The sequence below is a fragment of the Camelus dromedarius genome, chromosome 16 (assembly GCF_036321535.1).
Source record: "Camelus dromedarius isolate mCamDro1 chromosome 16, mCamDro1.pat, whole genome shotgun sequence".
Classification (NCBI taxonomy): Eukaryota; Metazoa; Chordata; class Mammalia; order Artiodactyla; family Camelidae; genus Camelus; species Camelus dromedarius.
The window spans coordinates 27,925,929-27,952,555 of record NC_087451.1 but is presented as its reverse complement, the minus strand read 5'-3'; the positions used below and the strand labels follow the sequence as shown (position 1 = coordinate 27,952,555).

At 57.2% G+C, this 26,627-nt stretch overlaps 1 protein-coding gene across 1 annotated transcript in view; it reads right to left on the bottom strand.

The window, feature by feature from the left end:
• Positions 1 to 1,221: 1,221 nt before the first annotated feature.
• NPLOC4 (NPL4 homolog, ubiquitin recognition factor) overlaps positions 1,222 to 26,627 on the bottom strand; it is a 42,855-nt gene continuing 17,449 nt past the window's right edge. Inside the window, exons 9-17 of the mRNA XM_031469327.2 lie at positions 24,599 to 24,685; positions 22,667 to 22,738; positions 22,145 to 22,271; positions 17,823 to 17,983; positions 11,176 to 11,247; positions 8,616 to 8,711; positions 7,413 to 7,529; positions 6,105 to 6,207; positions 1,222 to 3,508 (exon numbers count right to left, since the gene is read on the bottom strand). Coding sequence (XP_031325187.1) covers positions 3,351 to 3,508; positions 6,105 to 6,207; positions 7,413 to 7,529; positions 8,616 to 8,711; positions 11,176 to 11,247; positions 17,823 to 17,983; positions 22,145 to 22,271; positions 22,667 to 22,738; positions 24,599 to 24,685 — 993 coding nt within the window. The 3' untranslated portion in view covers positions 1,222 to 3,350. The remainder of the gene's footprint in view (positions 3,509 to 6,104; positions 6,208 to 7,412; positions 7,530 to 8,615; positions 8,712 to 11,175; positions 11,248 to 17,822; positions 17,984 to 22,144; positions 22,272 to 22,666; positions 22,739 to 24,598; positions 24,686 to 26,627) is intronic.

The window sequence follows — 26,627 nt, the reverse complement described above, 5'->3', positions numbered from 1 at the left end:
GCAGGCCTCACCTCCCAGGTTCAGCCCTGACTGGCCAGGCACTGTTACATTGGTCACTCCTCTGTCCACTCCCTTCTGCTCAGACGGACTCACAGGATCCTGGCCCCAAGCCCAGGCAAGTCCCACACTCAGTGATACAGGAAATTATGACCATCAACAGTCCATCTAAACAGGGAGGAGGCCCTGGAGATTACAGACATGAGCAAAGGGCTTAGACGGTTCAGGGGTGAAATGGAATGAGGGGACCCCTTGCGTTGGTGGAGGCCTGCGAGACAGCAGAGTATGGTGCTGATAATCTGTGGTCTCCACGCCACACGTGGAGGCTGTCATCTTCCCAAGGACAAATTACCACCAGAGTGCATGGGGCGGGTGTGGGGGGACCAGGACACAGCTCATGTAGGGAAGCCACAGACTGTCATGTGCTTTGCAGGTATCAAGGCCCACCAACATGTTCAGCGTGCCAGGAAAGGGGGTGGCAGAACCCCGAGTTGTTTCCAAGCAGCATATTCCATTTGTTTGATTTGGTGGGGGCTGTTCCAGAACCTCATCACTTCACAGAACCAACAAGTCAGCAGCCTGAGCCGCAGAGGGCAGGGCACTGCTGGTAAAGGCAGGCCAGCTCAGGGACAGGACTGGAGCTGGCCAGTGAGGGCCTGCCCACCCCCATCCAGAAGCTAGGCCAGGCCTGCCTCACCCCGGGGCCCTGTGGACATCAGCAGGCGCTGCTATGTAGTTGATCAAAGAGCGAGTCAGGGGCCAGAGCACAGAGTGGGCTGAGAGGCGGGTGTGAAAGCTGACTCCTTGACACCAGAGGGACGCGTCCTGGCTGTCACATGACCAGTACTTACGGCCCCACTGCTCCCACCCCGCCTCCGCACCTGTGCAATCCGAGGGCTTCCGGGCCTCATCCTTTAGCCGCCGCCTGGCCGAGCAGACCTGACCCACCTAGCAGAGGCCGGGAGCAGCAACGCGGCTGACAGGCGAGAAAGGGGCAGAAGGGGCCCAGAGGAGCCGGGCTCTGCTCTCCACGTGGACGTCCCCCTGGGGCCCAGGGCCGAGGAGCCTGGGCAGGGGCGTGGGGTCTCTACCCTCCAACAGTCCAAGCATGTCAGCAGAGGACAGCGCCACGTGGAAGGCGTCGTCAAGTCACCTGGCAAAGTAGGCGCAAGGCTCCGGGCAGGGAGCGGCCTCGGGCGCAGGAAGGACAAACAGGGAGCTGGCCACGCTTCAGGTGCTTTTATTGGTTCCACCTGAGGGCTGGAGTCCAGGCGATGCTGCTGCAGCCCCCACAGCCACACCTGGAAGCCCCAGGCGGGAGCACCAGAAGCCTGGCGGGCACAGGCCGGGATCCTAGTCACCCTCACTGGGTTACAGTCCCCTCAGGGGCTGGCAGGATGCAGGTGGGGCTGGGGGCCTCCCCCCTGTGCCTGAGGCAGTTGGCAAGTCCCCCCACTTCTGCTGAGCTCCGACTCTCTTTGGACAATAAAATAAAGTGCAATACTGAACAAAGAGTGACTCAAAACCAGAAGCAGAGAAATCACAACACTTTTTCTTTAGCTAAAAGACAAAAGGAAACAAACTATGCAGATGCCAGAACTCCAGAGTGAGCAGAATACGATTGGAGAAAAGGAAACTAGCTCGGTGGATGAAGACAAGAGCGAGGACAGAATCGGGGGGCCACGGAGTCCGAGGTCAGCTCCCCAGGATCCCCCGCAGCCTCACATCTGAACACAGGCGCAGACGACGCGGGGCCAGAGCTCAGCCAGCGCAGCTGCCAGGAACACGACCAGATCGTCTTCCCAGCTCCTCGGCAGGTGAGCTGGGGAGCCAGTGCTTCAGACTGGCTGCTCCACACCCTCCTGCCCCCAGAACAGACAGCTCCGCCGTAGCCAGATGCAACCCCGTCGGCCACTTGGTGTCCCACGCCAGGTGGACCTGGAGGTGCCAGGCTGGCCCTGGCCACAGATGAACGCCACCCCCAGGTGTTCTCTGCTCGCAGGTAAAGAACGGTCACACAGGCTTGCTTCCTGCCCCTAGGACAGAGACATACAGGCCCCAAGCAGTCTGTGTCTGGGCTGGCCTCTCCCGCAGGTGGGTGCAATGCAGCTCAGAGATACAGCTCTTGTTAAGGCAAAGAGGCATCAGATGTCCACAAAATCCCTGGGGAAGGGCCAGACTGTAGCCGGCCAGAGGGAAACGCCAGCACCCCAGGGCACGTGCAAGGTCTGACCACAGCCTCTGTCCAGAGTTGGCCTGGGCCCACACCTCAGCCCGGTGTCCCCACAGCAGCCCCACTCGGCCCTCAGAACAGGCCAAGTGCCTGCTCCCTCACCTGGCCTGTCTCGTGGCCATGTCACTGAGCCAGAGGCCAGGGCCTGGGCCGGGCAACAGGAAGGAATGGGCCAGAGGGGACTGGAGCGTCTGGTCCTGCCTGGGCTACCCGGTTCACCCCATGCAGGCCTGGTCAGAGGCTTCGGCTGCCCGGAGGGGCTGCCTCCTTGGCGGGAGCCACCACGAGGCTCCTGCTCGGACCACCTGTGTCCGCAGCTGTCCCAGCTGTGCGGCTTGGTGGAAAAGTCTCAGGCACTGAGGTTTACTTCCAAGGAGACCAACTATGGGTCCCCCGTCCACACTCACCCACCCTACACGCACCTGCAGGGCCTCACTGGAGGGAAGGAAGTGAAAACTAGTCTCTCTCACGCCCTTTTGATGCAGTTTTTATCTGAAAAAAATAAATAAAAGTCTTCTGGGCAGGAATTGCCGCTAACTGTTACTATAACCAATGCAGACTTTAAAATCCCCCCGGACGCTGGGTGAGAGCAGAGGAGGGTGGGCAGCAGGTTCGCCTGCAGACCAAGCGGACGGGAGGCCAGCGAGCCCGTGGCCACGCATTTCTGGCAGACGATGGCTACTGGGAGGGGACAGGTCTGCCCCAGAGCAACAGGGTACAGAGGCCACCAAGAGCTCCCAACCGAAAACATGGGAGGGGCAGGAACAAAAAGCATCCAAAAAGAAGGAGAGAAAGCTGGATGGCGGCAAAAGCCCTCCCGCCCCCGGATTCCAGGTGGTGACTGAGAGGCACCTGGTCCTTTGACCGCAGCGGGGAGCTGCTGCACTGCGTCCACGCGGGGCAGGGCCATGCCCCCACCAGGAGACCGACTGCAGCCTGCACAGCACCAGTCTGGCTCCCTGCCTCCAGGGAAGTCTGGTGCCGAGAAGCTTCGTGGGCCAGAGACCCCAGGGCAGCTGCCCCCGCCCCACCTACATGGCTGCCGGCGTAGGGCACGGTTACAATCCTGGCTTCAGAGAGGGCTGGGGTGGGCCCAGTCCCGCCAGCAGGGGGCGGAGCCCTAGGTCCGGGGGAGGCTGCACATCTCGCAGTGGCCGGTGCCCGGCTGGTTCATGAAGGTGCAGTGCTGGCAGGCCCACACGGCGGCCGAGGCGGCATGCACGGAGCCCCCAACGGCGCCGTACTCCTGGAGGCCGGGAAGCTGCACGCCGACGGTGCCTGTGGGCCGGGAAGAGAGCAGTGGTGTCATTTCTGCACAGCGAAGCCACCCGCCCCGGGTAGAAGAGGCAGGTGCAGCGCCAGACCCCCGCCACTGGCCCCCCGCTCACACACACAACCCCGACAGACACGTCTGCAGAGCTGGGCGCCGTCACCTGCGGCCATCAGTCCGCCTGCTGAGCCCGCGCCCGCCTGTCAGGGTCCCCCTCTGTGCTGGTGGGCGGCAGTGCTCCTGTGAGCTGCACCGTGGCCCCCCACCCCCTCCAGTTCTGAGCGACTCTCAACACAGGTGCCATGAATATTCTTGCACAAATTGCTGTGTGGATCCATGTTTCCACGTCTCTTGGGTAAAACGTAGGTGCACGCTTGCTGGGTTCTAGGGTAAGTGAACGGCTGAGAAACGGCCAGATGGCCTCCCTTCTCACCAGCGTGTGTGAGGTTCCAGTCGCTCTGTGAGGTTGGGTTTTCATTTCATTTCACACTCACAATGTTATGGTATCTCCTTTAATTTCCATTTTTCTGACGACTGGTGGTGACCGTCCTGTATCTCTCTGTGGGGAATGTCTAAGCCATTTGCCCAGTTTTCACTCGTGCCCTTGGTTCTGATCATCAACGTGCTGGGATCGCTGTGTCTATCAGATGTGGGTCCCACGTCACAGAAGGGGTGGCAAGTGCCTTCTCGTGTGCTGACAGCATCCCTGGGTGGGCACTAGTGTTTCATTCTGATCAAGTCCAGCTGACCAGTCTTTTCCGGTCAGTGTTCTTCTGTCCTACCCCAAGGTCTTGAATAGATTTAACTTTGTTTTTTCACATGAGTCTTACTTTACAGTTGCAGCCTTTACCGCGAGGTCTCTGACCCGTCCGGAGTTGCTTTTGACGTGGGTGTGTATTATAGAAGTCGAGGTTCATTCTACCCACGCAGATCCCCAGCGGTTTCCTTGCACTTTTCTGAAAAGGGCGCCTCCTCCTGTCACTGCTCGGCCCCCACCCAGCCCGGCGGTCTAACGTCCTCCTGCCGACAGCGCCGCCTGCTCACGGCAGCTTACACATCAAGCACACGCACCACCGCATCCTCTGGCTTGTTCTCTCCTCACGCTGCCTTCTGGGCCCTCTGTGTTCCTGGGCAAATTTTACAGCTTTTTTTACCCTCCCTCCCCCTGCACAAAAAAAAAAGCCTATGGGGCTTTTGATTGTACCGATCAATTTGGGGGAAGCTGACATCTTAGAACTGTACTGTCTTCCGAGCGAGGACGATGCTATTTCTCTCCTGTTTGCTAGCTCTTCCTTTGCAGTGTTGGCCTCCCACAAAGAGCTTTCTGGTGACTTCCGTTTCCTATACCCGCGAGGTCACTCATGCTCCGCGACGCTCTGCGTGTGGCACTACCGCTGACTTGTGTCACCAACCGCAGCGCATCTGATGATCGCGCAGCCCCTCTCAGCAGTGTCAGGGACCACCGGGGCCTCTCCCATAGGGGCTGCAGGCAGTGGGCCCAGACCGTGTCGCCCTGCTGCCGTGGGACTGATGCCTGCCATGGCCTGGGCTCCTTCTCACTCCGTCTGTGCATGAGCTCCTGCAGGTCACTGGCTCTTCCCTCATGTCTAGTGGGGATGGCAGAAGTGAGCCAAATGCTCAGACTGAAACTTCCTCTGATCTGGTTTTCCTGTCCCCTGACGGGCCCATGTCTGTCCAGGACGACCTCCCAGCCTTCCCGTGCACACTCTCTGGGCTCAGACAGGGCTCCAAACTGCTGCCAGCAGCGTTTCCGTGGGAAGCACCTGAGCCGGAGGGCTGCTGTGCTGGGGGTGTGAGAGCTGCACCAGGTGCTGACTGCTGGCAGCACCGCACCACTGTCCACGCAAGGACACGAGGCCGTGGGCTTCACTGTAAGGCTTTTGGCGGGAACAGAGTGTCCTCTGTTTCAGAACGTGGAGCAGGAAGACCACGCGGCACGTCCAGCCACGCTCCCAGCGTGGCCGTCAGAACTGTGCAAAAGAAAACTGAAGAGGGGGGAGCAGCAGGATGCCCGCCCAGCACCCAACCACTCAGCTCCCAGGCACTTCGTGTCAAGAGAGAGCCTACTGGGCTCCCTCGTGGCCTGGATTCCATCAGGTTTTTCCTGATTTTGGCTCAAGTATCTTCCCCCTTGATTGAGAAAATGGCCGGAATACTTCTCTGTGTGTATTTTCAGGGTTGCCTTAGGGGGTGTGCCAGTATTTCTCAAGGCCACAGGGAAGGGCCGCCACGGCCGCCTGCCCTCTTGAGCCGGGGGTGGGGGGTCAGCAGCCCCGGTGCAGGCAGCGAGGGACACCCCCAGGCTGACGGGCGAGCTCTCGCTGGGCGGCACGGAGGCTCAGGGCCTGGAGACACAAGAGCCCACACTCCCTAACTCTGCTCCTCCTCATCCATCCAGAAAGCCGAGGACGGAGAGGGAGAGGGGGCAGAACAGCCTGCACTCGACACGCGTGTGGACCTCAAGCTCCCGTTTCTCTAAAACGCTGACTTCCAGACTGCCCCCAAGATGCCTGAAGAACGGCACAGCTGCTGTGCACGCAGAGCGGGCCCCGCACGACCCGGGCCCCGGCGGAGGACACTCACTGCAGAGCTGCTCAATGGTGGCCCACTGCTCAGACTTCTTCCACGTCTGGGCCAGCTCCTCGTTCCGGGTCCTCACGGCCTCCAGCAGCAGGCTGATGCTGTCCTACAAGAAGCCAAAAAAGGAAGTTCAACTCGCTTCACTGACAGTAAACAGACTTGCTCACAGTTTCTCCCCCCCCAACATCAAGACACAATTCAGAGAAAATTTCAAAAACCCCAGACTATCACTGTGAGACATCACCCCCACACTTAGGTCTGTAAGGAGCACTGTCACCCGGGGCGTCTGGGCCCACGGCCCCCTCCCGAGGGCCTGGGTGGCTGACGGGGCCCTGGCCATGCAGTCCACCTTCATCCCTCAGGCTCCCCTCAGGCTCCCTGTCTTCTCTGCATCCTAGGCCTCCCGGGTCCACGTGCAGAGAACTAAGCAGTTCACACGATGGAGATGAAGAAAGCCTTCCAGGGACACTCAGACGACACCCACAGAAAAGGCCTCCGAACAAGTGAAACAGCACACACTTAGCAGTGAGGAGGCCCTACGCTTCCACCACTGGCCCACCAGCCGGCACTCGAACCCAGGCGGAGGTGCAACTCTCTGGGCCTAACAGGGAAGGCAAAGCCAGCGGCAAGACTCAGGGTGCCTGGTGTCAAATGTCACAAGTGGGCAGTTTTGGGACAAACCACAGACACAAGACAAGCCCAGCAGGACACAAGAGCAGCTACAGAACCACTTGATACGGGGAAGCAGTGGTGGGGGCTCTCCTTTCCACGCTGTGACCTCAGGAAACATCCACGGGACATCCACGACACAGCCCATGCACGGGGCCTCCTGGCTGGATCCACTGCCCCTGTGCTGCTCAGGGGGCAGCTGCCATCCGAAACCAGTCCTCCCCCCCAACAACAGTGAGTCTTAAAAACGCTAGCTGTGCAGCTGTGCACCGGGGCCTGGACGCTGGCCAACATTCTGGGCCAAGGCAATAAACTGGAGTTGATTTGGGAGGAGGGGAGATATCAGGATGAAGCAGAGGCTGTAATTCTGAAACTGCTCGGACAGGAATTTTTTAAATTGTTGGATCCCTAATGTTCCACACTAGAAGGAAACAGAGCTAAGCGGCCTCTGCATTCCACACGATTCTAACAGAGGAACCGGCCTCATCCTGCACCTTCCAAGAAGCTGTCTCAGTGCAAATGCTAAGTGTGAAAAATTCACCTTTCTGTCAAGGCCCCTGTGCAAAGCTGCTGCCCAGGGGACAGGTTAATAAGGGGGACCTCGACCCGGCTTCCCAGCCATGCTCCCACCCTGGCCCGCACCTGCAGAGGCATGACTTCGTTGGTGACCAGAAACAGCAGGAGGTGGAAATCCGAGATGGTATCCAGGAACACAGATGAGGTGTTCTGGGACAGGTAGGTAGCCAGACTGTGGAAGTCCTGGAGAGGTGGGCGAGGGAGGAGAAAGACATAAACACTCCATGACAGTCCCCAGGGCCAGACCCCAGGGAGAGCCATGTCCTACGAAGACGAGACCGACCACGTTCAGTGCTGACGGCCGCCTTGCCCTCTCCTTCTAGAACCACTGGCCGGGACCCTGAGACAGAGGAGCCCAGAGCTGCAGAATCTGCCCTCATCTCCCAGGAAAACGCTCTCCGCACACCTGACTTATGGAAGACACGCATGTTCATAAAGCTGGCTCAGCTGTGAGACACGCCCCGACTTCCCTCCAGGTGGGGGAGACCGCGGGGGGGCGCCTGGGGGCGGGGACAGACCCGGCTGTCCAGACGCTGCTGCTGACTAGCTGTGCTGCGCTGAGGGGCGGGCTGGGGTGTGTGACACTAGCGCTTTCTGCAGGACCGAAACAAGCGACTCGAGACCCTCCCCCAGGAAGAGCCTCCGCACCCCCACGAGCACCTGGCGGAGGGGCAGCGAGGAAACCAGAGAGCTTCCGTAGACCAACTGCCGCTTCAGAAGGAAACCTCACCGCGCGTCCTCCCACCAGGCCCCTCTCTGCGATGCCCGTTAACAGCTCAGGCTGTGGCACCACAAGGCAGTCCCAGCAGCCCTGACCTGGCCTGGCGTGCAGGTGGGAGCAGGTCGGCGCCGCGTGCCCCCGCGCCCAGGTGGCCAGGCCGCCTGAGGCCCCACAGCTCAATGGTGGGAGAAACATGGCGGGGTGACGAGGCGGGGCAGAGCACGCGGCCTCAGAGACGGGGCCATCCGTTACCACTGAGCAGCGACACAGCTGTCAGAGGACACAAGATGCGCAGGGAAGCAGCCCCTGAGAACGGTCCTCCCGGCCCCAGGCCTGACTTAAGGGGATTCACCTCCCGCGGCCTGCACCACCTCGCCCCAGAGGGGCTCGTGTGATCAACAGCGTCTCAGACAAAGGCCCAGCCAGGCTCTGTCACAAGGACACATCAGGAGAGTCAGAAACCTTGGGACTTTCTAGAAAACAATAGTGTCACTAGACAAACAAGCAGCAGTTACTTTAAGTTATGTTTCTAAAGATAAAGAGCTTACCTGCGTCTCACCCAACACATCCCGGTTTTCAATAGGAAATGGATTTTGTGAAATAGAAAAAGTATAAACAGGATCCTTGGGGAAAGTTGTTGTGATCTAATGGACAGAAACACAAACCCATGGTAAATCACTTGTGCTGTAAAGGGTGTGGGCTGAGCACACCCCTCCCAGAGCCCCGAGCTACTCGTGACGCCGGCTCCCGCTGAGGGACCGCGTGTCCACCAGCACAGCCCCGAGATAAAAACTCTGAAACCCTGACTCCGGGACAAACTAAAGGATCATCCTTAATATCGGTCGAGATCTCAGTGCCGGTGGGCAGTGTCCTAAATCCAGCCCCCAGACAGCCGTGCACACAGCTGCCCTCCCTATGCCCAAGGTGAGCTGGAGAGGGGCCACGGGAGCGGAGCGGGGGCACCAGCGCCATCTCAGGGCCTGGCTGGGGGCATGTGCAGCCCAGCCCTCCAGTGGGCTGAGGCCCCTCTGGGCTCCCAGGCACCATGCACGCACAGAGCAGGCGCATCTGGGCAGGAGGGGAAGCCGGGGGCTGCAGAAGCGACTGAATCAAGAGCTCAATCAAGTCCGAAGGGGAGCCTCAGCCCTTCCCCCGGCTCAGACGTGCTTCAGTAGCGACAGGGCATTTTGAACCCAACGACAGCCAATGGGAGCTGCCGGACAGCGGCAGGTGTGCAAGAACCAGTACGAACACCATTTCCCTTCTCCCTGGCAGGTGCCCCTCCTCACAAAAGCACCCAAATGTGAGCTACCAACCACCTTTCAGCTGATGCAGTGTCTCCTCTGCAATGTGACACTAGCGGCAGCAATTCACCTCACCCAGATTTAGGGCAGCTATTCTGGTCCCTTTGGGACTATTTCTAAGGAATGGAAATGTCGCTCTGGTCTGTTTTCTGCATCAGGGAAGGCAGGAGCTGTGCCAGCTGGCTGGCCCAGAACCCGCTGTGACTGGGCCAGGGCTGCGAATGGCACGCTGGGCCCCGCCGGGCTGTTACTGGGGAGACCACGCAGTCTCGGGCCGCAGGACGTGGACTGGAGCGTGGGGCCACGTCCTACTGTGCAGCCTCCACGGCTTCGGCCCAAGGCCTCGCTCTGCTCATCTGACAGGTGGGATGACAGAGCACCTGCGCCTCCTGAGGCTGCCGTGAGGGCAGCCTTGCGTTCACACGCGTCGGGCCCTCGGAACGGGCGGCACACGTGGGACGCAGGCCCAGCGGCTGTCGGGATTCTCAGGGTGGCAGAGGGGCCATCTGCGCTGCAGAGGCAGAGCTCCGCGGACTCCCAGCAACAGGATACCCACTAGCAAGTAAACACGGACTTAAGGGAAGCATCCGCAGACCTGCGACCGCCCCTTGGAGAGCGACAAGACTAAAGTTCAGAGGGCAGTCTGTGAACACCCCAGACGCTCGGGGGACAGGACGCAGGGCGTTGGACGCCCTGTCTTGTGCTCAAACCCTCTCCCAGCCCAGTCCGTCTGGTCAACAGCTGACGCCTGGCCACCTGCAGAGCCCTCCACAAAAGCTGCAACAAGCAGCCAGTCACAGGTGTGACACCATCAGACTTGCTGGTCAGGCAGGGTCCAGGGCCAGATGAGGAGCTGAGCACACCCGTGTGGTCACCGGCTCCAACCTCCTTCTGCAGGAAGACAGCACATGGGTACCAAAGGGCAGGGTGCGCCCTCATCAACCAAACGCTACCGAGGCAAGCCCGCAGGCGAGATGGGAGCTCCTGCGCGGAGGGAACGGCAGGGAGGCCACTGGGAGAGAAGACCTAGGAAGCTGGCTTTCAGTCACGCAGACCCTCGTAAGTGCACGTGCCATCAATCTGTTCTCATCTTAATGACACCCTAGGTGGTCTAAAAACAGATGCCTTTAAGGCCGAGGTAACAGACACGTTCTTGGGAGCTGTCAGCCGGAATGCAGCATCGACGGGCTTGGCTCACGGGGACCCACTGCTCCGAGTGCAATCACATTTTACAGCCTGAACCACATGCCCATCCCGAGTCCAGGTGCAGCCCGAATTCATCCTGGCATGCAGCAGTTAGGAAACGAGCCCCCCCCGTGCCCTCCGGACAGAGCCCTGACTGCTGCACACACATGCCGCTCTCGGCCCTTGGCCCTCCCTGCCCCTGCGCTGCGGCCACACCTCCGGGAGCAGAGCCCACTCCTGGGAGGAGCTGAGACTTGGGGAATGTGTGTCTGTCAGTCCCAGGTTCCTTCCTGGCTCCTGGAGAGCTACCCTAAGCCCTCTCTGAAGAACAGAGTCACAGCCCCATCCCTGGGGAGTGACTCAGAGTGGCCCCAGGAGCCCAGCTGCGGCAGCTCCCGCACCTGGAGCCAGGGAGAGACTCGCTGACCCCCAGAGGCTGCCTGGCCCAGGCGGTGGGCCTCTGCTGTGCTTCCAGTTGTTTTTAAGGAAATAAAAAACCAAAGAAAGAGCCCTTAAAATTCTGAGCTTTTCAGGGATGCCAGGAGCCTGGTGATTTAAACACCTCCGGGTGCCAGAGGCCCCAGCATCCTGAGCTCAGCGGCCCAGGACGCACACTTACGTCGATGATCAGGTACTCCACGGGCAGGGGCCGGGCCAGCTGGGTGATCTCATTGCCAAACTTGTCGACGTCCTGAAACAGGAGACAGTGGTCCAGGGCGTGAGTTCAGGGCAGCTGAGCAGTGACAGGTCTCCTTTCACATGCTCACGTCACCCCCGAACTACAACTCCTGCTGAGGCGCATGAAAGGCAGAGAGAAGAGTGACTCTACCCTCCGGCACCCCTGGCAGGCCTCCCCCGCTGCCCCGCCCTCTGCCCCGCCCGGCGCCGAAGCTGTGGGAGACAGACCCAGGGCCCCTGCGCCCTGGCACCCACCTGTGCCCCATCCTCCTCTACACGCTCTCTCGGCCTCATATCTGAATCTTGACTCGGAAGAGCCTCACTCACACATCTGAAAACTCAACTTTCTGGAAACTTAATCCTTGTCCATTAGTAAAATAAACACACAAACAAATGAGTACGTACGTACGTGTACACACACACACACACACACACACACACACACACGGAAACCCCTACCGCCAACCTGTCGAGGTCGGAACTTGCTTTGCTTTGTCAGATGCATGGAACATAAAGTTTAATTACAGGGAAAACGGCCAACATATGTTCATTAATCATAAAATGACAATTAGATCTGATTTATGTCAAGCATGCTGAGTTCAAACAGAGCTCTAGAAATAAATTAAGAACCAACGCTTTTCTTTAAAGATTCTGCAAAAGGGGGTCATATTTTCTATCTAAATCATCACTTAACGTTATATAAACCATTCACTGAGTCGTAGTCGTATATAAATTATACATCCATAATTTCCAATTATGAGGCCTTACATAAAAGTTCAGGTTTATTAAAGCTCTCAGACCCTAATGGAGGCCAAGCAGATTCCCCCAAGGCACGCAGGGTGATGCAAGGCCACCCCCGCACAGGGCACCCTCCGGAGACGACAGAGGCCGCGCCGTCTTTCGGGAAACCTTCACAGGCTGAGCCAAGACCGTGATCCTAACGGGACACCCAGGGCCCCACGTGGCCCTGCTCCTTTAGTTCGGAAAGTAAACTCTCTGGTCTGCAGCGCATCTCAGATAATTCACACCTTCCCTACCTTTTCTCTGTTCACAACCCAGAGGGCCACTAGCAAGAACCCACCCCTCTACCGCTCAGAAAATGGTCCACACACGTGAAGCCGCCACACATGGAGCACAAGCCCATCCCTGGAAACAACGCTCCGCTCTGAAGTGGGTCCCTCGTCCCTCACCTGCTCGTCCCCACCGCAGGTGAGCTGGGCCCGGCTCTCTGTGGCCCCACCAGCTTGACAGCAGCAGCCCAAGACGTGAGGCCCGCTCAGTGGGTCCTGGGGCCACAGAGGAGATTCAGTGAGAGGTGGGAATCAAATCTAATCAAACTAAATCACCATTTCCAAAAATACACGCTTGCCTTACAAGAAACACCCTGCAACAACTCACACGGAATGAGCCCGTCTGGAATTCATCTTCAGCTCTAATTAGGCTCTAACACGCAGAGACATTTCCCAGCACCTGTTCGCTTTAATCTTCGCCTCTAGGGAGGTTTCTGGTTAAATGCCCCCCTCTCTCTTTTGTGTGTGTCGTGCCATTCTCTTTCAAATTTAACTACCCCACTGTACTCTTCTGCTCCCCAAGATAATAAAGGTGTTGGGTCCCGGCTCTTCCCTGGGGAGCAAGCAGGCGAATTCTATCTCTCCCCAGGCCTTCACTCAAATGCTCCCGCCAGCCAGCCCCTACCCCGTACACCACTTAAAGGCAATGACTTTTTACGGGCTGAGCAAATGTCAGGCAGAACCCATGAGGAGAAGGCGCCGTAGTCCTACGTTTGGCAGCCCCCAAGCGTCAGCAGTTTTCTCTCCACCTGGAGTAAGACATTGGGAGTCAGGACTCAAGGTCCCCAAGGCCTCTCAACCCGCTATCAGCCACGTCTGGAAACGTCCATCCATCTCTGGCGCTCACCGGCAAGTGGGCTCTGTGCCAGGACAGCAGCAAACTGCACTGACCGGTTGGCGCCACTTGCTTTGGAAAAGGCAAATGAGACCCTCCTGTACCGCTGTTCTCCTTAAAGAGAGGGCAAGAAGGCGACAAGGGAAACCAGCAGCCTGATGGGAGACGGCTCGGCACAAAAGAGTCCCCGTGTGGGAAACAGCGGGGTCGGCGGGTGCCCACGGGCACCCGCAGCTGACACATCTCAGGCCCGTGCAGAGCCTGGGCCAGGCCAGACTCCTTGCGAACACAAGACCACGGGGTCCCCATCACAAGATGAGAACACAGAGGGCTACGAGGGGTCACCCTGCCCGAGATCCAACAGCCCAACGCCGGTCCGTGCACATCGACTCAGGATCTCGGCATCAGAACTCGCGCCTCTGCTCCTGCAGGGCAGCCGCGCCTGCGGGCGGGCAGATCCAGCCCCATCCTGCCCTGCAGGTCCTGACAGCAGGCCCGCTGCCCCTCCTGGCTCAGCCACTGGCCTCTGACACTCAGGTTGCTGCCAAAGCCTCCTGCCTCAGACCGCCCTTCACCCCACATCCAGCAGGAGCACTCCAGAACCACCTTCTGTCCTTTGTTCCGTGGCTCCCCACCGCCCACCACCCCCATCACAGGCGCACTCGAGCTAGCCGGGGCCTGGGCCCCCTGGACATGCCCTCCAGACGTGTGGCCCCTCGGACGGCTCCCTCCCCACCCAGCTGACTCACCCTCTTCGGGTGATACCTAGACAGACGGCCTGGGAGGACAGGACGGGCGCAGCACCCCATCCAGGTCTGGACCGAGTGCAGGGGCTGCAGATCCAGTGGCATCCGTGTGCAGGGGGGCAGGTGCTGCTAGGGCAGGTGAAGGTGGGTGTGGGGTTCCCTTTTTCATATTAACCTAGAATTCCTGACTTGCCAAAATAAACAGATATTTCGTGTCACAACAGTAAGTCTACACATTAATGTTTGGAAAACTGGGCTCCTGACGCACACGGGATTTTGAGTGGTGACCACACACCATGAGGCCCGGCTCCCAGCCCCAGGCATCCCCTCACCCAGACCTTCGCCTCAAAAACCTCCAGCACCTCTGCTTCTTGCCTAACCCTCAGCCAAAAACTTGGCTTCCTGAGAGCAGACTGAGCCTCCAAGCTCCCACCTGCGGGGCCCACGTGGCTCCCTGGTCAGGGCGGCGGCAGGGGCGCAGGTACCAGGCCCCGAGTCGCACCGACACACCACCAGCAGAAGCCAAACTCAGCACATCGTGATCCAGCCACGTAGTCAGTGAGTGGACCCATTCAGGCCGCATCTGTACGTGACAGAAGAGGAAACGTGAAGGAACCATGCCAGCCGCCAGCAGTGGTTACTGGGTTATCAGTTACCGTTGCACAGGTCTTCCTCACGTCTTGCCTTTGGCTACCGTGAGCACCAGGAGCTCCTGCCTCACATCACAGAAGGACCACACTGGAGGTGGGGCCGGCGCAGAGCAGGCGGGAAGAAGTAAAGGCAGAAGACCTCCCTCCCACCACCTGGAGGCCCAGGTGCCCCGCGAGGCACCGAAGCCCTGAGGGAAAGCACTGGCTTCCAGAAACAACCCACAGCAAGCACGTCTAGAGGCTTCCAGGCACCTCCTCAGCGTCAGGGTGCCGGCACGTGCCCCTCGCCCCACCTTCACAGCGGGTGCTCCCCCAGGACAGACAGAGCGGCAGACAAGAGTGGACCTTTGCGTGTCCCAGGCCTGCCCTCCATGCACACACATGTGTGCACGTGCCCCTTTAAGAGCAAGGAGAGGCGGGAGTGTGCTGCGTGCACAGGCACATTTTAAAATTTTACAGTGAGTCTTATCTCATGTCTTCAAACAATTTCCACACCACAACTTCAGCGATCACAGAACGCCCCCCGCACAGATGCGTTGCAGCCTCACGCCCCTGTCCCTGGACTGCTGGGTCGCTCTGCGTTTCTGTTCCCAAGGATCACACCACGATGAACAGCCTTAGACAACACGGGTGCATGTCCTGTTTACAAGGCACATTTTAAACCCGACCCCAAAGCCCACAGGAGGACTACAAGGACTACTTAAATGCTTAGTTTCAAAGGTCTCTTTGCTCAAACTGGTATTTTCCTGAAACACATGAGAGATGAGTGTCTCAAGTCCTACAGGGCTACAAACAATCCTCAGAAGCCCTGCTGGCCGGCTCTCACTCACGGGCAGGGAAGCAAACTGAGGAAGCAGGAGCAAGATCAAGTACGTGACACGCTCTGTGACAGAAGTCAGCTCTCCTTCAGTGCAAGAAACTTACAAAACATGGAAATAACACACAAATTTCTCACCTGATAAAAGGTATTGCACAACACAAAAGCCCCACAACAAGCACAGTCAACGATGAAATCCCCACAGCGCACCCTCTGCGATGAACCACCAGACCCTGTTCCAGAAGCCCCGCTGGCACAAGGAGCCAACGGGGGGGTAGGGCCAGAGCCCCTGCTCCTGCTCCTGGACAGCAGGCAGTCTGTGCAGAGACCCAGGAGCCCACAGTCAGGGGAGCGAACAGTAAAGCCAAGCGTTCACCAGTTTCCAGCAGCAACAGTTTGAAAATGTCATTTAAAAAAGATGCTTCTCATGATATGCAGAAACCATAAGGTACCTCAGAACAAGCTAGCAAATGGCAGAAAAACCTTCAAGGAGAAGACCCCTAACCTTCTGAGCAATGTCAAAGACCAGAAAATACGGGCAGCCCACGCCCGCCCTCAGGCCGGAGCGGGCGGGGCTCCTGAGGAAAGCAGGCGGGGCCCTGATGGGCGGGGGCGGGACAGTAACAGGGACGCCGCCGCTCTGGCGCTGGTGCGGCTGCGGAGCCCGGGCAGCAGCCAGAAGAGAGGACAGACACACAGCCGTGACCACGGCCACGAGTGACGACAAAGGAGCGCCACGGGTCAGCAGGCCAAGGAGGGCTAGTTGCAGTAAGTGGTGCTCAGCCGATCATCCACACGGCTGAAAACTCGAGAAAAACCAGACCCCTACTTCACACCACACACGTAGGACAATTCCAGGCGGACCAGGAACCCCAACATGCGAGACAAAGCCATGAACCTCATGGAAGATAAGACAACAGACTTTCTTCATGACTCAAGACACCAAACCGCAAAGACGAGTCAAGAAGCTGACCCAGGGAAACGGACCCTCCTCGGAAGAGGCAACCGCCGGAGCCGCATGCAGAGCTGTCACCAATGTCCGGGTCAGGAGGCAGAAAAGGGAGGAACGGGAACGGACGTGAGCCGGCCTTCACAGGAGGCAGGGAGGGCCCATAACAAAGACAGAGCGCTCTGACCGCACTCAGGGTCAGGCTGGTGCAGGTCTGGCACAGCGAGACTCCGCCCGCGGCCGGCCGGGGAGGTGCGTCTGGGGCCGCTCAAGGTAAGTGCACGTGGTAAGTCTCCGAGGGCAGAAAGAGCACGGTTTCCAGCCCACCACGTAAACCCACGACACCTGCTTCAGGGAAACCAACCCAGGAAGGAGGATGAGGGAGAAGAGCCCACGGGGGGGGGGGGCACACAAGCCCTCATGAGGCTCAGGCCGGTGGCAGCAGAAGCCAGAGGCATGTTCCCGCGGGTTCGGGGAGAAGATGCCAGGCCAGGGATGGCCTGGGGGCCTGGAACCTCACGCTTCTAATGAGATCAAAGCCCAGCTGACACCACTGCAGCAGCCCGGAGAGGCCCAAGCAGAGAGCGTGGCTGAGCTCTGCCCAGACTCCTGACCACGGAGCTGTGAGGCAATAAAGGGCTGCCATCCTGCGGCCACTGCGCCTGCGCCATTTGTCAGGGCAGCAACAGGAACACACACAACAGCCAAACACAACCCGCCAGCCCCCAGACCAAGGAGCCCGGCAAGCCCCAAACCCGGGGCACCAGGCAGGTCAAGAACCAGGTGCTGAGGCCAGCGGTAGAGAGGCGCTGTCATGACGGACAGAGGAACTTGCAGGGTGACAGCTGACTGCCCGCCGGCCACTGGGAGGCAGGCAAGAGGGGAGCAGGCCGGTCACCCTGCAACCCTGCACAGTGAACACATCCTTCAGAAAAGAAGACAAGATACTTTTTGGACGAACAAGAGGAGCTCCACACTGCAAGAAACATTAAATGAGTCCTCCGGGCGGAGCAGGGCCGGATGGGAACCGAGTGGGCCAGGATGGGCCCGAGCTGAGCACGAAAGCCGCACTGGGCCACGGGGAAGCACCCGACTCCCAAGTGCTCACACCATGCCAGTCTCCAGCACAAGTCATCTTACAGCTTCCACAGGACACGGACGACCGTCTAAGCAGTCAGCCTAAACTGGGTCCCCTCCAGGGAGCCCAGCGTGCCCACCTGCAGCCGCGGCCCCGCGGACACCATTTCTCCTCGTCAGAGGCGGGCGCTGTCTGTGCTGCCAAGTTTGGACTGTGCTACGTACCGTCTCTTGGTTACGGGCCCTAACAGCACGACGCCTGAGCAGCTAACGAGCAGCCCTGGAAACTCATGGCTTCCTTTACCCACAAGCTGGGCTCTGGACGAGCACGGCTGACAGACGGCCTGCGTGGCCAGAGAGCACCAAAGTCAGCGGCATCCAGGACAGGTCGTGTCCACACCGCACCCCGTCCAGCTCGCGCTTTCGGAGCCCTCCCATTGTTACCTTGTAGAACACGTCAGGCACGTACTGCTCGCTGCTGGACTCCTTGGCGTAGCCGAGCTCGGGGGCGTCCTTGCAGGGCAGCAGGCACTCATCCCGGACCAGCGCCATGCACTGATTGGACACCTGGTACCCCTCAAAGTGGACCTGGTTGTCGGGGCCACCTGCAAGAGAGAGACCTTCAACGAGCATCCACCAAATGACGTTCTTCCCTTTGGGCCAGCAGGACAGACAAACTCCAGAGCATGTCCTATGTAAGAAAACCTTCCGGTGGCAGTTTTACGGGGCCCTGAGCACAAGGCCTTGAACGCAGGGCACGGAGATGCCACTGCGGCGCCTCAAACAGCTCCCACCACCCACACGTTCTCTCAGAATCTGAAGCAAGGCCGTTAACCTCCAGGTGCCACTCAGTCCTCGGGCTCCAGGTGCTGAGTGAGCCTGCACTCCAACAAATTCTGTTCTCGAGTGCAGGACACAGGATGAGTTCGTCTGTGGAGGCCAAGAGACGTGCCGCCGTGGATGGGAGAAGACAGAATCCATTTTTGGCAAAAACAACACTAGTAGCCACACAGTGTGGACAGCAGCCCCGACCTCAGCTGCCTACACAGCCGCCACATTCGGGAGGCGGGGCCCCCAGCACCACGCACCACTCCCCACCCCACACAAAAAGCTGCAAGGGACTCACAGCCGGGACAAGGGCAGAGGCGGTGGACGAGGGAAGAAGGGCTGCAGAACCTGGCAAGCACTCAGACCCCTCTGAACACCCTCACTTTCCAGAGCTTTTGAGATTTTAAAGAGCCCTCAATATCTGTCTTAGTTTCTTTGACAGAATCAGAGTAAGTTACTGATCAGAAAGCTTAAGTCTGCTCCATCTAGCCTTCAAACGTTTACCAAAAAGCAGGTCAGGCATCTGAAAATGTGAAGGGCTGGGCAGGGCCAGCCTCTGAGGGACAGGCCAGGCCTGCCATCTGTGTGACTCCGCACACCAGAGGCCAACAGCAGCTGGCTTCCAACGCTGAGCCACGCTGGGCTCCGAAGGCCCGTCCACAACCAGCCCTCACACCTTCTCTCAGGCCCTCAATTCACATGCTGGGCAGTGGCCACCAAATAACGTCAAGGCAGCCAACACAAGACCGTCAACCGCCAGTGTGTTCCGGGAACGAATGTCACACCACAGTGAGCGTGTGGTGTCAAAGGAGCAGAGGCGAAGGCGAGGCAGGGCCGTGGAGGAGCTGCCCGTGTGCGCCCTGGGAACCTGCACTGGTTTTTAGACTGATCGTGCAATGAAAATTTGGCCTGTGAGAATCAGAGAAAAATCAAAACGTTGTTTGTAAAACAGAAGGCTCTTAAGACAAAGTCACTCAGACGAACCGCAAGCTTCCCTTTTCCACGTGGAAAAGCGAGAATCCAGGTCCTGAGGGGTTCAGTTAACCGTGCTGGAAACCTAATACCAGCCCAGCGGCGAAGGTAACTTAGCCACTGCTCCCTTCCCAGACCAGCCCATCAGGAAACCCACTGTGCAGCGGGAAGGGGCCGGGATAAAGAACTCAGCTGCTACTGAGGCTGACAGGCTGCCCCAGAAAGTAACATTTCCAGCCGAGAAGCGGGCGTGGCCGTGCCAGGTGACCGAGACACAGATGCCAGCGTGGCGCAGGGAGCTCAGATGGGGCTGTGGCGAGCCTCCTCCCACAAGCTCCTTCACGTTCACCTGAGCGAACAGCACACGTGACCGCCGCCCTCCCCCCGGGGGCCCCAGGCCAGGGCGGGAGGGAGCGCAGACAGGAGGGAAGCACGGAGCCTGCAGCTGCAGCCGCAGCCCTGGGCGCGGCTGGCAGCAGGTGGCGCGGAGCACAGGAGGCCTGGAACACAGCTGCCATCTCCGGGGAGATGGCCACAGACACATAGGCCTGCTCCTTCCTGTCCCATCAGGGCCTCAGGGATGGGACTCCAACCAGGGCACCTCAAACAGCTCCACAGGGGAACGACGGGTCCCCATTTGGGAGCCCTGCTGCAGAAGAGCACACTTCATGTGGAGCTGGAATGTCCACAACACTTCAGATCGCCGCCCTGCCATTGCCGGCCCCAGAGAAGGAGGGATTATGAGTCTGAGGATTCACATCACCAAGAGGAACAACTCAGCACCAACGTGAAGACTCTAACCGCAGATTTTACCATAAGTTAGTTACTGCCTTATAGTTCTAAAACCTTTCAGTAAAGTGCCGATTTCAGAGGCAAAAATTCCGCAGACGATCTCTAATTTCCAAACTCCCAAGAAGAGGCACCTTCGTTAACTGAAGGTGCAGGCAGCCCCTAAGTTACAAACGATAATTCTAAAAACGCTGCTGGGGCCAGTTCTTGTGGCCCACTGAATTACTACCCGTGGAAACAGTAACTAAAAGGGCTAGGTTACCCCGGGAGCCCATGGAAGACTGAGAAGTTCTCACGAGGGGCAGTTCTGGAAATCTCCAGGGGTGACATTCGGTTGTCCCAGTGAAGGTGGACGGGGTGGGGCGGGCAGCTGCCAGTCTCAGCTGGAGTCGAAGATGCCAGATGTCCTGCTGTGCTCAGGGGACACACATCCCATGGGGCCAAGAATGTCCCCCGCACATGCGTGTAGGCAAAACCCCCATTTGTGACGACCTGGGATTAGAATCAACTGTATTTTATACACAACCCCAGAAACAGCCATGCAGTTTTAACACACGGTGGACTCCCTAGGAGCGTGACACGGCCTGAACTGAGGCTCCAAGCTGCGTGGAGAGAACCAGGCCCGGAGGGCGTCCCACACGGTGCAGCCCCGCGCCGGCCCTCGGCAGGGGTGGGTCCCACGCACCAGCCTGCTGCAACATCCCGTCTTAGTACACACGCTTCTCCACCGTTCTCTCAGTCAGGCCACTACCCAACCTTCTTCTTCACAGCCAGCTGTGTGGGCAAGTGTATTATCTATGAGCTGTATTTTCTGGGCAGGAAAGGGGTGTCACAAATGTTCTAAACAGGGCATCCAGTCTGACGGGTCTGGGAACCACCAGTCGAAATGCATGTACCCACAATGGGGGGCAGGGGCTTGCTGATAACCGGGCAAGAAAGAGAATACTTTTCTCCCCTTCCTCAGACACAAGCTGGCTTGGCAAAATCCTGAGTTACGTACAACATGGCTCTGCTCTGCTCCTCAGCGTTCAGTCTCCCATCTCGGCAGCCCCGCCCGGTCTCCCCTTGCAGAAGGACCTCTATGCTATGGAACTCTGCCTCTGTTAGTCCCACTCAAAACTCCTATCCACTTCCTTAAACAGCTGACCCGACACCGACCTGGGAAGATCAACCTGACTCCACTGGTTCATGGACAATGCTGCCGCTGCCTCTCACGCCCCAAAAGTACCTGCATTTCAAAAAGAAGCTGCCTGTCACTCTAAGTGGCTCTCAAATCAAATGGATCTTAACAACTGAGAGAGCACGAACGGTGTCCTCCTTCAGGGCCCCCACGACAGTGTGGACAGGCCAACTGGGACCAGCGAGGCTCCAGGTGCTGACATGTTTGGGCTGACTGTGTACTGGAGTTTTCTCAACTTGAGGAAGCATGTTACCATGAACAAACCAGATTATCATCTCTGGGACGGTAGAAACCAGGTCTTCACAGGCTCCAGGTTAGTGTTTACTTTGAAAAACTGACCAGAGACTGTTTTTATGACTTGGTTCCCAAAGTTTCAATTTCTTACTCTTTTTCAGTCATATGGTCCTCTCCCTGGCTTTTTTCCAGGACAGCATCTCAAATATGTTATAAAAAGTTTGGTGGCACTTTTTTACGGGCCACAAGCCTTTACTACTACCTATGACATACATACACATACATGCGTATTTATGACACACAATGACCTGCATAACATGTAACATGACATACAGCATCTCTCACACACAAGCATCACTCCAAGAAAGCCATATGGAAATGGTTTCTTAAAATGACACGCCCACTCATAAACAAACAAGTAACAGGAACAGTGGCTCTCCTCCTGCAAAGCCAGACAGTCACCTTTGGTTACTGGAGAGGGGCAACGGCGACCTGAACTCCGGTCCAGAACCAAGAGAACTCGGTCTGAGGACAAGAGGGTGGACTAGAGCGGGGCGATGCTGACACTCCCATGCTACAACTCTGCGTGATGCTGAGAAATTCAGGATTTTTGCCACAAACGAAAAAGAAGAATCTTATGTCTCACAGGTCCTTTAGTAAAACCTACTGTAACTTAAGTTAGGAAAGCAAAGCTACTGAAAGAGGAACAAAACATGTTAACGAGGTCGTAATATTTACAATATAGCCCTGCCCCCATGTATACCTGTAGCCACCGCAGTAACAAACTTGGATCCAAAATGTCCATCTGGGGAGAGCCGACATATGTTGGGGTGCTTATTTTGGAAGTCTCCTGCGGTGATACACTCCTCTGAGCTCAGGAAATAGGTGTCCTAAGACAAGAGAACCAGCATGTCAGGTTTACAGTGCCACATCAAAATATGCTCCTCCTTCAACAGGAAACAGTAAGAACGAAACCGTAACGTGCCGGAAACTGCGGAGAGAGAAGTGCCTGCACCCCCTGCCTGCTGCAGACCCCTCAGACAGGCACGCGGGACTAGTCAGGCCAGAAGCACTAGGCAATCCACCCCCACAGGCCAACCTCCAAAAAGCACTGGTTTACCAAGGCAAGGTAGGTTTTCATCTACGAGGCAGAACAAACAGACCCAGCCTTCATTTATCAAGAACATGGTGTTGAAAACAGCGCGGCCTAAAAGCCAGGCGAGCTGTGCAGGGAGCGTGAGCCACAGCAGCGTGGTACCGGGCGGGCACCCCCGCCCCATCTCACCTTATTTCGACTGTATCGAACTGTACCCTTTCGGGTGTCCTCCGAGACCAGATCTGTGAATATCCAGCCCACCTGCATTCAAGAGAAAAATGCCTTGAGTCTCTCCCTGAAACACACGATGACTGTCTTCCAGCTTCCGCCCCTGAGCTAAGACCCCGGTCCTCAGCAGGGCCCCTGGGAGCCGGTCCCTTCCTCCCAAGTGAGTCAGCTCCTCAACCCAGCATCAGCCACACCAGGGCTCTCACACCCTCCTCCGTGGACAATGGCCACCACCCCCAGTCCTGCCGGATGGGGACAAGTGCAAACGGGAAGAGCCTGTTTACTCCTCAGGAACCCTCCTCGGCACCACCTCCATGCCAGCACAGGGCCCACGTGAACCAGAGGAGCAGCACATCAGAGAAAAGGGAATTTACACCAAGAGGAAGGCAGACAACCAGCAAGCAGAGAAAGACAACGCAGCTCCGGACGCGAGGGCTCTCCCTGTGACACAGGAAAGCAGACTCCCTAGAGAAGGCATTTACTTAAAATAAAGAAGAGTGACAGAACAGAGCCCCCGCCCAGCCGCAGACTGACGGAAGCACATGAGGGTACTGGGATTGGAAACGTCCGGCCCAGAGCTCAAGGCGGCTCGGCCTCCCCGGCACGGGGTAACCGGTCGGCCTTCCAGAACCAGAAGCCGGCCGGGAGGTGTGAGGGCGGGCTGGGGTCCAGGCACACACCGCCTGCTGCGCTGCCGCCGCCCCCCAGCACAGCCTCGGCCCCGCTCTTCAGCTCCCTCTCCTGCAGAGACGACCAAACAAAGGTGGAGACTTTCATCTTCTCTAAAAATGCCCAAATGAATAAAACCCCCAAGGAGGGTGGCGATGGAGAGAATGAGACTTGAAGGATAAATGTAATTAAGCAGCAAACGAGGCAGAACCAAAATCAAGGTGAGAAAAGTAAGGGCTAAGGAACCAGCGTTTGCAGAAAAGCATTTAAGTAACTTGAAGATCCTCTATTGTGACTACACCTGTCGCGACCCAAACATTTACAGCAAACACAGGTTTAAAAAAATTACATCACTTTCTCTTTCAAACAAGAGAAACTTCCAGAATTTAAACCAAAATATGACCCTAAATCAAGATGCCTACTCCTTGTTAGGAACAATAAAACATTGTTTTTTCTTAAAATTGTTTTCTTAAAACGACACAATGACTTTGCTCCACAGCATTCCTGGGGTATAAATACAAAGCACGTCTCCAGTGTTCCCCCATTTATCTGTAGGGAGTCATTTTTCATTGTCTAAATTGATTGGGAAATGAAAGATGAAACTTATGCAGCTATTAATAGTGAACTTCTAAGATGCGTTCAAATCCACAGATCAACGCTACCTGTAAGAATTCAATTGCAAGGTTCCTGGTAACTTCTTCAAGGGTGTCAGATAAACTAGATCGACAGGTTCAAAATGAAAATTCTCCCCGGACTTCTAACTGCCCGGTAAAACTAGGAAGGCTTACGTATTCCGAAGCCTCAACCATCAACAGGAGATTGAGTGAGGACTGAAGAGGGACCACAAGCAGCTCCCAGTGTGGGGGACAGAGAACGGTCAGCGTGAAGAGACCCAGGAGGATCTACCCTGGTGGGGGGTGGTGGCACACACAGCCTGGCATCCAGGTCCCCACCCCGGGCAGGAGGAAGGGGTCTTGCCTCCACGGTTTCTTTCCCTCCCACTCTGAGACAGCCCTCATGAAGTATGGCTGGTGGACTGGAAAGTAACAGCCCCTGCACTGGGACCCTTTTCTTTGGCACCCATCAACACAAGCGAGGCTTCGGGTCTGCACCCGACCTTGTGCAGCTGGAAGTTCAGCCCCAGATGAGGCCTGGCCATGCCATCCCCCAGACGTCCCCAGTACGGAGCCCAGACCCGCCCTCAGAGGCAAGGATGCTCAGTACCTTCCTCAAGCCAAGTTTGGCAGCAATTTCATCAACCACTTCAGCCTTCGGGTCTTCAAGAAGCTCCAAGCTATTCTGTGTACCAATCTGTTGGGCATGGAAGAGACGCATTTAGAGGAGTGGGCTCAGAGAATGAACGCTGCACTGCCCCGGGCCAGAAGGCAGCAGCAAAGGCCCCAGACAACCAAGTAACACGCGCCAAGCCCTCCAGCTGCTCCCTGCCAGGACTGCACTGTGCTTTCAAGCAAGATTCCCGGAGGCCATGAAAAGGCGACATGTGGGCTAGTTCATGTCGGACAGCTCTGTGTGAAACGTGGGGTCGTTCAGGACTAAGGAAGGCTTAAGATTCCTTCCTCGGGGATACAAATTAGTTTCAAACCTTCCCTGTATAAATAGTTTCACTCCAAATAGGCTTGGCTAAATCAGGCAACATGAGGGCTGTAAGGTAACATTCGTGCCCAGAAGACAGCCCTGGGAAATCTGGATGAGCTCTTGCGGGGACAGCGCTTAGCTTCCAGGCAAGCAGGGCTGCAGAGCAACAGACACACACCCCCTGAGCCAACTGAAGGCACCTCACGTCGGTGCCCTGCTGAGCGGCGGGCGCAGTGCTGGGCTCAGGGCAGCAGGCAGGCGTGGGCTGGCTGCACGCAACTTACACTGGCCACGGGACCCCTTCCTGCAGGGGACAAAGCCAGCTTGTGGTCACTAAGGCTGGCGCTGTACCGACCCGAAGACCCAGCGGTAGAACAGGAAAGTGACGGGGATCCCCAGTCGAGCTGTGCTAACTGGGCACATCCCTGGACATCTGTCCAGTTCTGGCAAAGCAACAGAAGAACTGCACGTTCTGGGTACTACCCGTGGGAGATCACCACCACCTCCAGAGCACAGTCCACGTACAGACTCAGGAGAGACCTCAGGACTCTGTCCCATGACGTGTGGCAGCGTGCACGCTGAGCTCTAACGAGCTGGGGGTAATCAGAGGTCAACTCCTTCCACCTCCAGGATCCCCAGACTGGAAGCTTTGATGCTACTGTCAGTGGCCTGGACACCAGAGCTTTCTGTCCCACTTTTTTGTTCAATCACAGTCTGCATAGAACTGTTGAGACTCTTCACGAGAGGGACCCTCACAAAACCGCACTGAGCATCCTGTGCTTCCAAGAGCTGAACCATCACAAAAGGCCCTGCACTTCAACTGCAGCTCTCAATACACGATGAAGATGTCTAAGGCGGGCAGACCACACAAAACCTGCATAAACACAGCCAGGGAAGGAAAGACGAGGCATCTGTGCAGGAGCCACAAGCCTGCGCACCAGCTACGGCCACGAGGCCCACAGCCCCAGAGCCTGGCTGGTTTAGGGAGGAGACCCGTCACGGCGAGACCCCGTGCACACGGCGCCCGGGGACACAAGTGTGTGCGCTGTGGTCCCCGAACAGGCAAAGGAGGGGCTAGTATGAGTATCTGTGGGTCCGCCTACATTAAAACACCAAACTTCAGAGGTCTAAACCAAAAATTGTTTAAAGGGGGGACCCCGGGAGGGGAGAGGAAATCGGATGAAGGGGAATACACTGTTTGCACATCTGCCTTTGCAAATGTGCAGGGTTTTTCTCTTTTCCAGCTGTTTTTTAAATGAAAAATTTCAAACATACAGCAAAGTTTAAAGACTTCTACAGTGAATGTTCACAAACCCACCACCAAGGCTCAGATGTTTAACATTCACTACGTTCTGGTTGCCCCCCAGTCAGCCTCGGTCTGTCGTGGTTCTGCTGCATCCACACACACCCGCAGGCACAGGCCCCTCCCCAGCTATCTCAGCGCGGCGTGAACCAGCATTCAACACGGCTCCGGTCTCCACTTTTGTAGTAAACTTATATAATGAAATAAATATTTTACATGACATACACCATATAACCACATAAATAGCTTACGTAACTGTACACCAAGTTAAAAAGCACGCATACGTAAAACCAATCCCTAAGTACTGAAAATAAAACAGTAAACATAACTCGCTGGTGGCACACTCAGAGAAGA